The 15,267-nt window shown below is 44.0% G+C and overlaps 1 protein-coding gene across 1 annotated transcript in view; it reads left to right on the top strand.

The window, feature by feature from the left end:
• The window catches only part of LOC129699009 (extended synaptotagmin-3-like), a 144,860-nt gene that overhangs the window by 85,517 nt on the left and 44,076 nt on the right, over window positions 1-15,267 (top strand). Inside the window, exons 7-9 of the mRNA XM_055638569.1 lie at window positions 12,433-12,553; window positions 14,603-14,779; window positions 14,944-15,026. Coding sequence (XP_055494544.1) covers window positions 12,433-12,553; window positions 14,603-14,779; window positions 14,944-15,026 — 381 coding nt within the window. The remainder of the gene's footprint in view (window positions 1-12,432; window positions 12,554-14,602; window positions 14,780-14,943; window positions 15,027-15,267) is intronic.

Raw genomic sequence — 15,267 nt, 5'->3', positions numbered from 1 at the left:
TGTGGGTCCTCATCCTTCCCCTACCAAAGTCCACAATCAGATCCTTGGTCTTATTGATGTTGAGAGCCAGGTTGTTGCACTGGCACCATTTGGTCAGACAGTCAATCTCACTTCTATACTCTGACTTGTCCCCATCTGTGATTCGTCCAACCACAGTGATGTTGTCAGCGAACTTGATGATGGAGTTCACATTATGACCGGCTACGCAGTCATGGGTATAGAGTGAGTAAAGCAGGGGGCTGAGCACGCAGCCTTGAGGAACTCCCATACTAATTGTTACCGAGGATGAAGTAGTTCCTCCAATTCGAACAGACTGTGGTCTGTGGATGAGGAAGTCGGGGATCCAATTGCAGAGGGATGCACAGAAGCCCAGTTCCGTGAGCTTGGTAACTAGGTTGGAAGGGATAATGGTATTAAAGTTCGAGCTGTAGCCTATAAACAATAGCCTGACATAGATTTTTTTATTATCCAAGTGGTCCAATGCGGAGTGGAGAGCCAATGAAATTGCATCCTCCGTTGACCTGTTGTGGCAGTATGCAAACTGTTCTTGTATGAGGTTCTTGTCGAGGTAGGTGCTGTTCCCGGAGGTTGCAGGTGGTTGCCGGAGGTGGCAGGTAGTGGAAGCAGGTAGGAGGACTGACAAAAACCTCCGGGAACCACATGGAAACCATGGGTGGGGCACAAAGTCTCCAGAGGTTTCCGTTCAGGTTTCCTAAGTGGGACAGGGGCATTACTCTTCTTGGGCTCCGGTATTATTGATGCCCTTTTAAAGCAGGTGGGAACCTCAGACCTCAGAAGTGAGAGGTTGAAAATGTCTGCAAAAACTCCCGCCAGTTGGTCTGCACAAGTCTTGAGAACTGGACTGGGTATACCATCAGGTCCAGGCGCCCCTGAAGGATCTTCTGACGTCGGCCCCTGTGACTGTGACTAACCGTCAGGGCGAATTGGGGCTCGGGAAGGCACATCAGTGTTCTTCCAATCGAACTGTGCGTAGAACGCATTGAGCTCATCAGGGAGTGATGCTTCGCTGTCATTTGAGCCGCCTCCTGATTTTGCCTTGTAGGAGGTGATGGCATTAAAGTCCTGCCACAGTTGCCGAACATCTGTCTCATCATCCAGCTTAGAGCAGGTCCCTTTTGGCCTTTGTTATGGCCTTACCAAGATTGTGTCTGGAGTTCTTATTGACCTCTGCATCGCCAGACCTGAATGCCCGGGATCTGGTCTTCAGGAGAATGCGGATCTCATGGTTCATCCAAGGCTTCTGGTTAGGAAACACTCGGAATGTTTTTGTTGGAACGCATTCCTCCACACATTTCCTTATTAAGTCTGTGACGACTGTGGTGTATTCATTCAGGTCCGTCGCCCAGTCAGTTTGGAAACAGGCCCTTCAACAAAGTAAGCTCACCCCATTGACCATTGATCACCTGTTCATACCAGTCCCATATTATCCCACTTTTTCCTCCACTTTCTGCACACTAGGGGGATTTTACAGAGGCAAATGAAAATACAAATCCTCACGTATGGGGATGTGGAAGTAAACCAGAGCACCTGGTGGAAAACCATGCGGTCACAGGGAGAAAGTGCAAACTCCACGCAGACAGCACTCGAGGTCAGGATTAAACCCAGGTCCCTGGCACTCTGAGGCGGCAGTTCTACCAGCTGCGCTATTGTGCTGCCTTTATTTTCACTTAATTGTTTTTATTGTTACTTAAAAATTGTACTACACAGATATTGTTAACCAAATTGAACTAGGTTTACGCTCTTAAATACATCAAGCAACATTTTAATATAAACAACAAAGAATATCAAAGGTTTCAAAGGTCTTTTAATATCACATGTAGCAATTAAGGTACAGTGATATGCGAATTACCGTACAGCAATACGAAAAAAAAAGCAACAAGATACACATCTACATAAAAGTTTACGTAACATCCACCACAGCGGATTCCTTACATTCTTCACTGTGATGGAATGCAAAAAATTCCAATCTTCTTCCTCTTTATTCTCCCGTGGTTGGAGCAATTGAAACATCCGTCGGGGCGATCGAAGCTCCCACAACCAGCGGTCTAAGCTCCCGCGTTGGGACAGAGTAAACTCCTGCGCCCGGGCGATCGAAGCTCCTGCGGCTTAGAGTTCCCGAAGTCGGTCTCTGACCAGAGACCGCGAGCTCCTTGATGTTAAGCCCGCAAGCACCCATGGTTGGAGTTCCGAGGTCGGTCTCCAGCAAAGACCGGCAACTCCTCGATGTTAGGAGGTAGTGCAGACGGGGATACAATACAGTAAAAATTAGCATCTCTGTCGATATAAGAAATTAGAAAACAGTTGGAATTCAGTTGTTGACAGATTTATTGTTTCTTTCATGAGGGTCACAAGAAATAATGGGAACAGATTATATTTTGGTGATGGATAGTTAAAACCTCAGTTACTTATTTGTGACATTTCAACATTTAATACTAGCCCTTTGTGTCAAAGTTGCATTTTTTTTTAGAAGTTTTGCAGTTTTTAGAAACTTGTTTTATAATTTAGCTACACATGATCTGCAAAGGAAACACTCTGAGGTAAGTGTTTCAGTGAACTATTTCATCACTGAGAGGCATTGTCAGCAGGACTTGCTGCCTATTATCCACTTATTGAAATGAGCCAAGTGTAGCTTTTTCCTTGCCTTGCAATAATTGAATCTTTTTTTAAAGGTTTTTGGATTAGTAATATTTATTTTAAATTTATGCAATGTCAGTTGTCCTATATCCGATTAGAGAGAGAACAACATAGGGAAGGTTGTCTATGGGACCACATCAGATTAATTAATTGATGATTTGGGAAAATTGCAAAATATTGGGTCTTGTGAAGATTACAAAATCATTATTATCAGTTTATGGAATTATTCCTACTTTTGAGAAATTGGTGAAAATAGACATTACAATTCTGCAGTTTATTTTACACGTTACCTGACTTTTCTTACCCATTGCTTTCTAAACCCTGCATTCCCTCCCCACTCAAGTCACCTCACCAGCAAACAGCTAACAATGGTCTGTTTCCCTTATCATCGTTACTTTTTTTGCATATCTTCCATTTATTTGTTCTACATCTCTCTCGTCCCTTTCCCCTGAATCTCAGTCTGAAGAAGGGTCTCCACCTGAAACGTCACCTATTCCTTTTCTCCAGAGAAGCTGTCCGACCCGCTGAGTTATTCCAGCTTTATGTATCTACCTTCCTGGTACCCTAATTATGCCTGTAGAAAAGTGCAGAGCCTATTTTTTTTAATGGACCAAATGTGGGTAAATGGAATTAGTGTAGAACAGCAAAAAGGTTGAAATGGATGTGATGGATCATCTAAGCCAGACTTTTGGAAAAATGTTCAATAATGATAGTTGCTACACTGTGATGCTTTGTTCCTTTCCTGTTATTCCATTGTGTTTACTTTCATTTGTTTGCCATGAAGTAAACATGTCAAACTGGTTGTCAAAAAATACAGTCAAGTACTCTTGAGAGCTTTGAATTGAAAACCCAAGTGTTGCAGGAAAAAATATGGCTGACTGAAAATGCACATTAATTTGCCGAGCTTTTGAGTAATATTCTACAGGGATTCTACTGTTTACAACATTATTTTATGAAATGCAATTGATAATGAGACAATTCACACACAAATTTTCATCTCAAAATACTAGTATGCTCAAAATGCTAGTATGCATTGTATTCATATTTGGTGGTCTGCTGAGTGAAATTAATTTAAATTAATTAGCAGTGCACGTTTCAGCAGCAGTCTCTAGTCCGTATCAAATTACAAAACCTCAAAACAAGACCGGAAGTGGCGGTGCGGTGCAGCTCACCTGGTAAAACATAGAAACATAGAAATTAGGCCCTTCGAGCCTGCACCGCCATTCAATATGATCATGGCTGATCATCCAACTCAGTATCCGGTACCTGCCTTCTCTCCATGATCCCCTTAGCCACAAGGAACACATCTAACTCCCTCTTAATTATAGCCAATGAACTGGCCTCAACTACCCTTTTACTTTTTTATGGTTTTTTTTTTCGTTTTGGCTAGTTAGTTTTTGTTTTTAGGTTGTGTTTATGTGGGGGGGGGGGGGGGGGTTGAAACGGGGCTTGCTGTCTCTCCCTTCAGGGGAATGCGACTTTTTTGTCGTATCCCCCTTCTCTGCCTCCGTCTGCGCTGAGGCCTAATGGCGGAGCTGGCGGCCTCGACACTCCGGAGGCAGAGTCGGTGAGGACTTGCCCTGGGGTCGCTCCCTGTGAGGGCGGCCCAGCTCAGGGCTGAGACTCTCCCGTGAGGGCGGCCCGGCTCGGGGCTGGAACGGCACTCCCGTGAGGTGCTGTGACGCTCCCATGAGGGCGGCCCGGCTCGGGGCCGGAACGGTGCCCCCGTCGGGGCGGCCCAGCTCAAGGGAGGTACGGCGCTCCCGTCGAAGCGGCCCAGCTCAGCTCGAGGGTGGAATGGCGCTCCCGTTGGAGCGGCCCAGCCCAGCTCGAGGGAGGTACGGCGCTCCCGTCGGAGCGGCCCAGCTCGCTCGAGGGAGGAACGGCACTCACGTGAGGGCGATCCGGCTCGGGGCTGGAACGGTGCTCCGGTGGCTGGGACGGCGTTCTGGCGGCGGTGACCTGAGTCCGGGGTTCAGCCACGGGCCGGCGACTGCGTCCGTTGGACTGGAGGGCGGCAGCTTCGACCACCCCGGGCCGCGGTGTTTGAACCGGCCCGTTTGCGGGGTTCGGTGAGCCGCAGGACTGTTTGTACCATCGCCCGGTGGGGTATCGCCTCAGCACAGAGGGAGAAGAGGAGGAAAGAGACTGCAGCCCTAAGATTTTTGCCTCCACCACAGTGAGGAGGTGCTTGGAGGACTCACTGTGGTGGTGTTAATTTGTGTTTATTGTTGTTTATTATTGTATGATTGTATGTATGACTGCAGGCACGACAATAAAGGTATTCAATTCAATTCAATTCAATCCTAGATTTTCAAGTTAAATACAACCATTAAGACTATGGGGGAAAATTATGACCATTATAAATATTATATGTTCAATTACCTTAAAACTGTTTTAACATGGACTTTATTTGTGTGACTACACCAGGTATGGAACTCAACGGGTCAAGCAGCATTTGTGGAGGATATGGACAGGCAACATTTAGGATGGGGACCCTTCAGACTGATTGGAGTGCAGGGGGGAGGGGGAGGGACAAAGGAGCAAATAAAAATGGGGTGTGACAAAACCTGGCAAGTGATAGGTGGATAGAGGTGGGGGGGGGAGTAGTTGACAGATGGGTGGAAGTGAAAGGGGCAAAGGATTGTCAGATGAGGAAAGGGCAGGAGTGTGGTGAAAAGTAGACGGGAGGGATATGGGTTGGAGGGAGGGGGAAAATGGGGGATTAAAGGGAAATATGGGAGGGATGAAAAGGGAGGGGAAAAGAGAAGGGTGATTGCAAGTGATGTGTGACACTTGAGCATGCATGGCTGAGGAAGGGGGGGGGGGATGAGAAAAGTAGCGAGGTTTTTACTTGAGAATTCAATTTTTTCCGACTGTTGGGTTGCATGGAAATTTAAATAGGAAGGAACAGAAGAATACCATCACCATGGGAGCAAATGGAATTAGTGAAGAGGGGCAAAAATGTTTGGTATGGACATGATGCTTTTTGTTTCTCATCATGGACATGATGCTTTGCTTCTTCTGTGCAACACAATTCTATGACTCACTAATCCTTGGATGTTCACTTGTTTTATTCATGGTATATGGATCCTTTCTATTCACCTTGTCAGGGTTCTCAATATTTTTATGTACTTTGTTCTCTGGGCCATTCGCCATCTCCTGCATATCTGAAAGCACGCACTCCAATTCTATATTTCACCATCATGCTTCCACTTTGCTTTCATCTCCATGTCATATTGAGTTTGCCTAACATCATGGAATTACATTTGATCCATTTGAGCAGAACAAGGGTCACGTAATAGATTACCAAGCCCTGTTCACCCTCAAAGCCAACACCAGCGTACTCGACTATGTCATAGAGCAAGCCAGCATAAAGTCAAGCCAACATGGCACCGATTATGATATTGAGAGTGGTAGCATACTATTTGATTCATTGCCGCCCGTTCATCAGACCAAATCTAATCTGGCCATTTTGGGCATACGATCCCAGTAATGTGCAAGGAAATGTGGAGCGTAAATTGGTGGATAGAAAACCAACATCTACCTTTCTGCACAGTGACTTTATCAACTTCCTCGAACCACCAACAATATCAATCCCACCACCATGGATCTCGCCAGATACCTTGCCCGCAGTCAGCTTGTTACAACGGGATTGACGACCTTTAATGACAAGCCTGAGAATTACTGGGCTTGGAGATCCTCCTTCCAAAACGCCATAGCAGGCCTGGGCCTTTCACCCGGAGAAGAGCTAGATCGTTTGATAAAATGGCTTGGAAAATAATCCCTGGAGCAGGCAACAAGAATTAAGGCTGTCAACATGAGGAATCCATCAGCAGGTTTGAAGATGGTTTGGCAGAGGCTCGAAGAAACTTATGGTTCACCCGAGTCTATTGAGCATTCTTTACCAAGCTTGAGAACTTTCCCAGGATCACCATCAAAGAGCCATACAAGCTACGTGAGCTCGGGGACCTTCTGTCAGCAATCGAAGCGGCTAAGGTCGATGGGTATCTACCTGGTTTGTCTTACCTTGACACCTCCAGGGGAGTTGCACCGATTGTTTAGAAGCTTCCTCATAACATCCAGGAAAAGTGGATTGATTTTGGATCCAATTATAAACGCCGCCACCACATCTTTTCCCCCCCATTTAAAGTGTTTGCCGACTTTATCCGCATGGAGGCAAAAACCAGAACGGATCCCAGCTTCAATCTTTGCCTCTCTCATCCAGCAATCGTCCAGAGGGAAAACATAGAGAGATATGGTAAAACTCTCATCTCCGTCCACAGGACACAAGCATCTCCAACAACTCCTGAGACACAGAAATCCAGTGACCCATCCAAGCTGTGTCCCATTCATGCCAAGATTCATCCATTAAAGAAGTGCAGAGCCTTCAGAGAAAAGAGCCTGGAAGACCGCAAACACTTCCTTAAGGAACATTCCATTTGTTTCCGCTGCTGCTCCTCCACAAGTCATTTCGGCAAGAACTGGGTAGCAGAAGTGAATTGTACTGAGTGCGACAGTGACAGACACCTCTCTGCCCTACATCCAGGCCCAGCCCCTTGGAAGTCCGAGCCATCTCCCCACGCATCTGAGCATGGCGGGGAGGAAGAGGTAGCGGTAAACCAGGAGATCACCTCCAGATGCATAGAGGTGTGCGGTGATGGGGGTCAGCGCGAGAGCATCTGCTAAGATATGTCTTATCTCAGTCTATCCAGAAGGACGTTACCAAGAGGCATGCAGGATGTACGCCATCTTAGATGAACAGAACAACCGCTCTCTTGCAACATCTGAGTTTTTCAATATCTTTGAGATCAAAGGAAATCTTAAGCCATATTCACTGCGGACATGTGCCGGGCTCAAGCAGACTGCAGGTAGAACAGCCTGCGGTTACATGGTGGGGTCTGTGGATGAGAAGACATTGCTCCCTCTTCCTCCACTCCTAGAATGCAATCAAGTGTCTAACAACCGTGCCGAGATCCCCACTCTCAATGCTGCGCGGCACCATAGCCATCTCAGATGCATTGCCAACGCGATTCCTCCACTGGACCCAAACGCCAAAATACTGCCTTGGTTTTCTGCACCCCACGGTTACTTCCCTTTCTCTCAGCTACACACCTTCGTTCTTCCTGTAACCTTGGCATGACAACCTCACTGTAGGTCCTGTCCAGGAAACTCTCGTTATCCCGAATCGTCCTGAGGTCATCAAGCTGCTTCTCCAGTGCCCCAACATGGACCTTCAGGAGCTGAACTTGGACACACTTACCACAGTTGTAGCAGCCCGACGATCCATTGGTGTCCCTGGCCTCCACATCCTACAAGCATCACACTGCCTCATCTTACCAATCATGTGTTCATCGCGTCCCGTCCTCTCCAGCTTTTTGCGTAGTCTCCTCTCCTCAACCTCCACGCCGAAGACTCTCGAGCCAAAGACTCACACTTTTCTCACAAGGCATTTCCCTTGACAAGGCGCTCCACGACAGCAAACCTTGCTTATGTTGGCTGCCAAATTGCCCAATTTGCTACTTAACCAATTAACCAATTTGTGAATTGAATTCCTCAGCCAATCACCGAACTCCCTCCTGCCGCTCCCGAACTTGAAGGAATGTGTTCCTAGCTGGTCACGCCCGGTTTTAAACTAACCGTTCCTGAGAAGGAACACAAAGAAACTCCCAAGAAAAACGCCCATGACTGCTTGAAGTCTGCAATTCATGGACATGACCAGTTACTGGGTGTCTTCTCTGGTGAAGCTCTGACAGTCCTGTATTGCAGCCATCTTTAACCTATGCTTGTTTTGGAGGCTAGTCCCCTTCAGTTTTCTCTTCAGTATATAAAAGGCATGCTCAATTGGGTGTTTGACTTGGCCACTCAAGAATTTACCATTTTTTAGCTTTGAAAAACTCCTTTGTTGCTTTAGCAGTATGTTTGGGATCATTGCCTTGCTGTAGAATGAACCGTTGGACAATGAATTTTGAGGCATTTGTTTGAACTTGAGCAGATAGGGTGTTTATACACTTCAGAATTCATTATGCTGCTACCATCAGCAGTTGTATCATCAATGAAGATAAGTGAGCCAGTACCTTCAGCAGCCATACATGCCCAGGACATAACATCCCCACCACCGTGTTTCAGAGATGAGGTGGTATGCTTTGGATCTTGGGCAGTTCCCTTTCTCCTCCATACTTTGCTCTTGCCATCACAATGATATGTTAATCTTCGTCTCATCTGTCCACAAGGCCTTTTTCCAGAACTGTGGTTACTCTTTTAAGTACTTCTTGGCAAACTGTAACTGGCCATCCTATTTTTGCGGCTACCCAGTGGTTTGCATCTTACAGTGTAGCCTCTGTATTTCTGTTCATGAATTCTTCTGCGGATAATGGTCATTAACAAATCCACTCCTGAAGAAGGTTTCTGATCTGTCGGACAGGTGTTTGGGGATTTTTCTTTATTATAGAGAGAATTCTTTTTTCATCGACTGTGGAGGTCTTCCTTGGCCTGCCAGTCCCTTTGCAATTAGAAAGCTCACCAGTGCTCTCTTTCTTCTTAGTTATGTTCCAAACAATTGATTTTGGTATGCCTAATGGCTGATGTATCTAATGGTTCTGTTCTTGTTTCTCAGTCTCATAATGGTTTCTTTGGCACAACTTTGATCCTCATGTTGATAAACAGCAATTAAAGTTTCCAAAGGTGATGGAAAGACTGGAGGACAGACTAGATGCTGAGAGCTCTCTTATATCTGCATTAAGGAGGCAATTAAACACATCTGAGCAATTACAAAGACCTGTGAAGCCATGTGTCCCAAACATTATGGTGCCCTGCAATGGGGGCACCATATGTATAAACACAGCTGTAATTTCTGCATTTTGAAACCAAAATGTAAAAAAACTGCCTTTATTAAAAGCTGAGAATGTGCACTTTAACCACGTGTGATTTTTTTTTTCCGATTACAAATCTAAAATTGTGGGGTACAGAGGCAAATAAATAAATTATGCGTCTTTGTCCCAAACAATATGGATCGCACTGTAAATTGGAACCAGTGCTGTATACCATATTGATGCAAAGGTGGTGACTACTGATCTGATGTAGACTGGTAAATGCTGCCACCTGAACCATATGAGAAATGTGTATTCACCATTATGAAACTATTAATTCATTCAAGGCTCTTATCTACAATATTTATCAAACTTTCTAGAAAATGGAAGTACACTGTGGAATCAGTCGATTAAGCAGCTGGTCCATTAATTTCAATGGAGAGGAAAAATTGTAAGGGATTAAAATTTGGCTACCTTTTTTCTAATTAATTTGTCCGTTTTCAATAACATTTGAATGTTTCCGTCATTTCAGTGCAGGGGTTATTCAGAAGCTCTCAAGGCTTTTTTTTTTACAACAGATTAAATGTGGAGGAGTTGCCTAGCCTTTGGTTTGAGGGGCATCTTGTTCCAAACCACCCACATAATGGGGTTAGGCTTTTTTCCACAATTACTTTCAAAATAAAGATGCAGCATAATCTTGCTACTGGTCGGATAGATGTCTCGGCTCCAGAGACCAGTTTTGATTTTGATAATCACTGGCGCTGTCTTGTGAAAAGTATAACATTCTCTCTGTGACTACATGGGTTTTCTCAGGTGCTCATGTTACCCACCTATCTACAGATGTGCTGGGTGCCAGGTTAACCGGTGACTGCAAATTGCCCCTAGTGTAGGTAGTTGGCATGAGAATCAGTGGTTTGTTGATAGGTATTTGTGAAAGATTAGGATGCAGTGAAATAGGTGGAGGAATGGGATTGTTCTGAAAGGTGGCGTGCATGTGATGGGCTGATTGGTCTCCTATATCATAAGTAAATTTGACACTAGGTGGCATTGTGCAGCAAATTAACATGCTATTCTGAAGCAACTGATTTCTTTTCAATTTAAATAAATATGGATTATCACCTTATGAATTCGTGCCATCTGCAAATTAGCCATTGCATTTCTTTTGTCATAACAGTAATTACATCTCGAAGAAAAAAAAATGCTTTGGAATGCCTTGAAATAATGAAATGAACTCCATAATAACAAATTTGTCTGTCTTGAATCTGATGAGGGCACATCAGTATTTATCCAGTTTTGACAAAAGTAGTATTGGAAAGCAGCCATGATAATGCAAGAGACTGCTTATCTTATAGCAAATGTATATTTTAGATTTGCTTGCATTTCAAACTGAGAAAATGTTTATTTTTATTATTTTTAATATCAATGAAAATTTGAAATGATTTCTAAGGAAACAAGACCATATATGTTTTTCGATTCGACACATTGTTCTGTTCTTTAACTCAGCACTTCAACTCCCCCTCCCATTCCGTATCCGACCTCTCTAATAATAATAATAATATATGTTATTTATGGGCGCCTTTCAAGAGTCTCAAGGACACCTTACAAAGATTTAGCAGGTAGAGGAAAAACATGTAAGGGGAATGAAATAAATAGTAGAGACATGATTAGTATACAAAGTAAAGACAGAATTCAATACAAAACACAATATGAGGCAATTAATGCACAGATGAAAAGGGAGGGGGACGTCCTGGGCCTCTGTCCTGGGCCTCCTCCATGGCCAGAGTGAGCAACACCGGAAATTGGAGGAACAGCACCTCATATTCCGCTTGGGGAGTCTGCACCCTGGTGGCATGAACACTGATTTCTCACAATTTTGTTAACCCTTGCTGTCTCCTCCCCTTCCTACCTCAGCCCTCGGGCTCCTCCTCCTCCTTTTCCCTTTCTTCTCCCCGCCTCCCCCCACCCCCTATCAGTCTGAAGAAGGGTTTTGGCCCGAAACGTTGCCTATCTCCTTCGCTCCATAGATGCTGCTGCACCCACTGAGTTTCTCCAGCATTTTTGTGTACCTTCGATTTTCCAGCATCTGCAGTTTCTTCTTAAACACTTGTTCTGTTCTGGTACAAGTCAGTCGACAGCCAATTCAAATTATTAATTTCATTGATAGGAATTGAAAATGTATCCAATTGCTTCTTAAGATTCATCTCTAGTATCACCTGGTACCCCCTGCTGTGGTTTATGTTTAAAAAATGCTACTGTTTACTGTAGGATTTGACTGACTGCTGCATTGCCTAGTTTCCTGTCTCCCGATAAGCAAACAGCCTGTTGTGAACAGGTTTCACTCTGGCAGGTTACCATCTGTGCAATGATTAGTGTTGTTCCAGATAACCGCAGGCATGTTGCACAGGCTTCTCTGTGTGATATTCCTCAGGCCGTGTACAAACAATTGCTACAGATGACAATTTTGTCCCTGGGTATCTATAGTAATAATTTTAATGCTTCATTTATTCTAAAAGTAAGAAAAATAATTTCTGCAAATCCATAAATGAAATAAAGCAGAAATTATTGGGAACAGGTGTCAATTGGCTTCAGTAAAGATTGTAAATTGCCCCTAGTGTGTAGGATACTGCTAGTGTATGGGAATCGCTGGTCAGCGCAGACTCAGTGGGCCATAGGGCCTGTTTCCACAGTGTATCTCTAAACTAAACAAAAGCAAAAGGATTTATTCAATTTTATTATTTTCAAATACCAAAACCTTTTATTTCCAGGATTTTCTGATTTTACTTCAGTTATATTATTTTTTTTAAATGTGGTGTGAATGGTGGAGATTAATTATAATTACCCCTACTCATCCCAGCGGTTGCAATGAGAAGAAACATTTTAAGCATACTTAGAGATACAAGTAGAGTATATTGTCGGACATGAGTCTAGCTGTTTTGCTGCTTCTGATGGCTGTTATTTTTCCTTTCAGTGGGTTGTCAGACACAAAGATTCTCGACACTATTGCTTCATATATGGTGTTGCCAAATAGGTATACTTGCCCATTGATTGATCAAGTCAGTGTTTCTCGGCTAAGATTTCCTTTACCACATGTAAGTACTTTATGAATTTGTAGTCACATCTGCTTATGACTACAAATTATATTCTGTGACTAATGCAACTACCGGTCGATAAGCTAAAAATATCTTTGCCGCATTTTCCAACATCTCATAGTAGTTTTGATTTATACATTTTTCAGTTGTGTCATAACTGAAAATAATGAGTCAACTTCTTGGGTCACCTCCGATTTATTTGTAAGTTGAATACAGGTACATTGATGTCTCTGAAAGAGTGAAGAAATTGTAGCAACAGTCAAGGATTTGCAAAATGTTTTCTCTTAACTGAAAATATCTACAAAAAATATATTCTAATCAGATTAAATTGTAACATTTCAAGCACTCCAGAATTTGAATAGGATACAAAATAGTTACAAAAGTAATCTACTTCAAATTCGTTATTAAAAAAGTTACATTGAAATAGAGCAAAACTCCATTAGTCCGCACCTTTTTGACTGGCATATTTTTCTGAACTACTGGATATTACTTTCATTAATATATCAACACAGTTTTATTTCACTTTTTAAATTACTGACAATAGTTTGATAACTTTTTCAGTAAACCAGGTGAGTTTAAAAGGGTGCATGGGAAACTGGGCCCCAGTGAGTTTAAAATGAGCAGGGGATTAGTGACGGGCTTTAAAAGGAGATTGAGAAACAGGCGGTGAGCCAGCTGCCAAACTTTCTGAATACCAGATCAATCAGATAACAGATTATTGTCCTCACTATTCAGGGAACGGGGGTTCCCTTCCGCCACCATAAATGAGGCTCGCACCAGGGTCTCTTCCATACCCCGCAACACTGCTCTCTCTCCCCATCCCCGCACTCGCAACAAGGGCCGAGTCCCCCTAGTCCGCACCTTTCACCCCACCAGCCGTCACATACAAAAAATAATCCTCCGTCAGTTTCGCCACCTCCAACGTGACCCCACTACTCGCCACCTCTTCCCTTCTCCCCCCATATCTGCCTGCCGCAAAGACCGCTCCCTCCATAACTCCCTTGTCAATTCTTCCCTTCCCTCTCGGTCCACCCCCTCCCCGGGCACTTTCCCTTGCGGCCGCAGGAGATGCAACACTTGTCCCTTGCCTCCCCCCTCGACTCCGTTCAAGGACCCAAGCAGTCGTTCCAGGTGCGACAGAGGTTTACCTGCATCTCTTCCAACCTCATCTATTGCGTTCGCTGCTCTAGATGCCAGCAGATCTATATCGGTGAGACCGAGCGGAGGTCCGGCAATAACCAAGCTGACCTCCTCGGCTGGCTCAGCACTAACCAAGCTGACCTCCCGGTGGCTCAGCATTTCAACTCCCCCTCCCCACCCGCCTCCGACCTCTCTGTCCTGGGTCTCCTCCATGCCCACAGCGAGCAGCACCGGAAATTGGAGGAACAGCACCTCATATTCCGTTTGGGGAGTCTACACCCCCGGGGCATGAACATCGAATTCTCCCAATTCTGTTAGTCCTTGCTGTCTCCTCCCCTTCCTCAGCTCCCCTACTATCTCCTCCCACCCTCCAGCCTTCTGGCTACTCCTCCTTTTCCCTTTCTTGTCCCGACCCACCCCCACCCCCGATCAGTCTGAAGAAGGGTTTCGGCCCGAAACGTTGCCTATTTCCTTCGCTCCATAGATGCTGCTGCACCCGCTGAGTTTCTCCAGCTTTTCTGTGTAACCTTCGATTCTCCAGCATCTGCAGTTCCCTCTTAAACAGATTATTGAAGTTATACTGCATTATTTAAGTCCTGTCGTTTGAGTTTTAATTAGAAAATAATTCTTATGGTGTTGCTTCTGAACAATTCTTTGACAGTGGGAACAAAAGTTAAAATTACAATGAGGATTCTAGAATAACACTAACAAAAATACAAAGTGAATTTTTGCTTTGCTATTCAAAATAGAGATAATTATTGATGCTTAAAGTACAGTCTATTTGCCAATGTATCAGGGATGACAGAAATTGGATTTGAATGCTTTGTCAAATAATTTAATAATTTTGACGGAGAAACATTATTCTTATTTGTCTGACAAAACATTGGAAGGTTCCTTATTGTTTTTCAGGGTGTTGTGAGAATACATCTTAATAAAGCTGCTAATTTAATAAGGAAAGACACATATCTAATGGGTATGGTGCAAGGAAAGTCTGACCCATATGCTGTTATTCGAGTTGGGACACAGACCTTTCGCAGCAAAACTATCAAAGCAAATTTAAATCCCGAATGGTATGAAATGTATGAGGTAGGTTTTTTTTTAATCAAAACATTTACAACTGCCCTTCATTTATCATTCCCCCTTCCCAACAAGCTATAACATAATGTTTTTCATTTTTACTTTAAAGTATAATCACAGACATTTCTTAAGAACAAGGGATGGCCTCTAATTCTTTTATTTTTTATCTTTAGGCTGTAGTTCATGAGGCTCTTGGTCAAGATTTGGAAATGGAACTTTTTGATGAGGACCCTGATAAAGATGACTTTCTGGGAAGGTCAGGTGTAATGTCAATGTTCACAATATCACTATCGTTTTCTGCATCTCCCGACGGTGGTGAATTAATAATTTGCTGAGGCATTCTAATGCATGGCCTTTGTGGAATATTGCCAAGGAGCCCTGCCAAGGAACCCAATGTTGTCTCACCAAAGCCCTTCTCTCCATCACCCCAACAGTCACCTTTCCGAGAATCATGAAGGATACTGCAATATTTCTTTTTCCATCTACTTTTCATGTAT

Source organism: Leucoraja erinacea, chromosome 7 (assembly GCF_028641065.1).
Source record: "Leucoraja erinacea ecotype New England chromosome 7, Leri_hhj_1, whole genome shotgun sequence".
Lineage (NCBI taxonomy): Eukaryota > Metazoa > Chordata > Chondrichthyes > Rajiformes > Rajidae > Leucoraja > Leucoraja erinaceus.
Note: the sequence above shows the minus strand (reverse complement) of the source record. Positions and strands in the feature narration are given on the sequence as shown.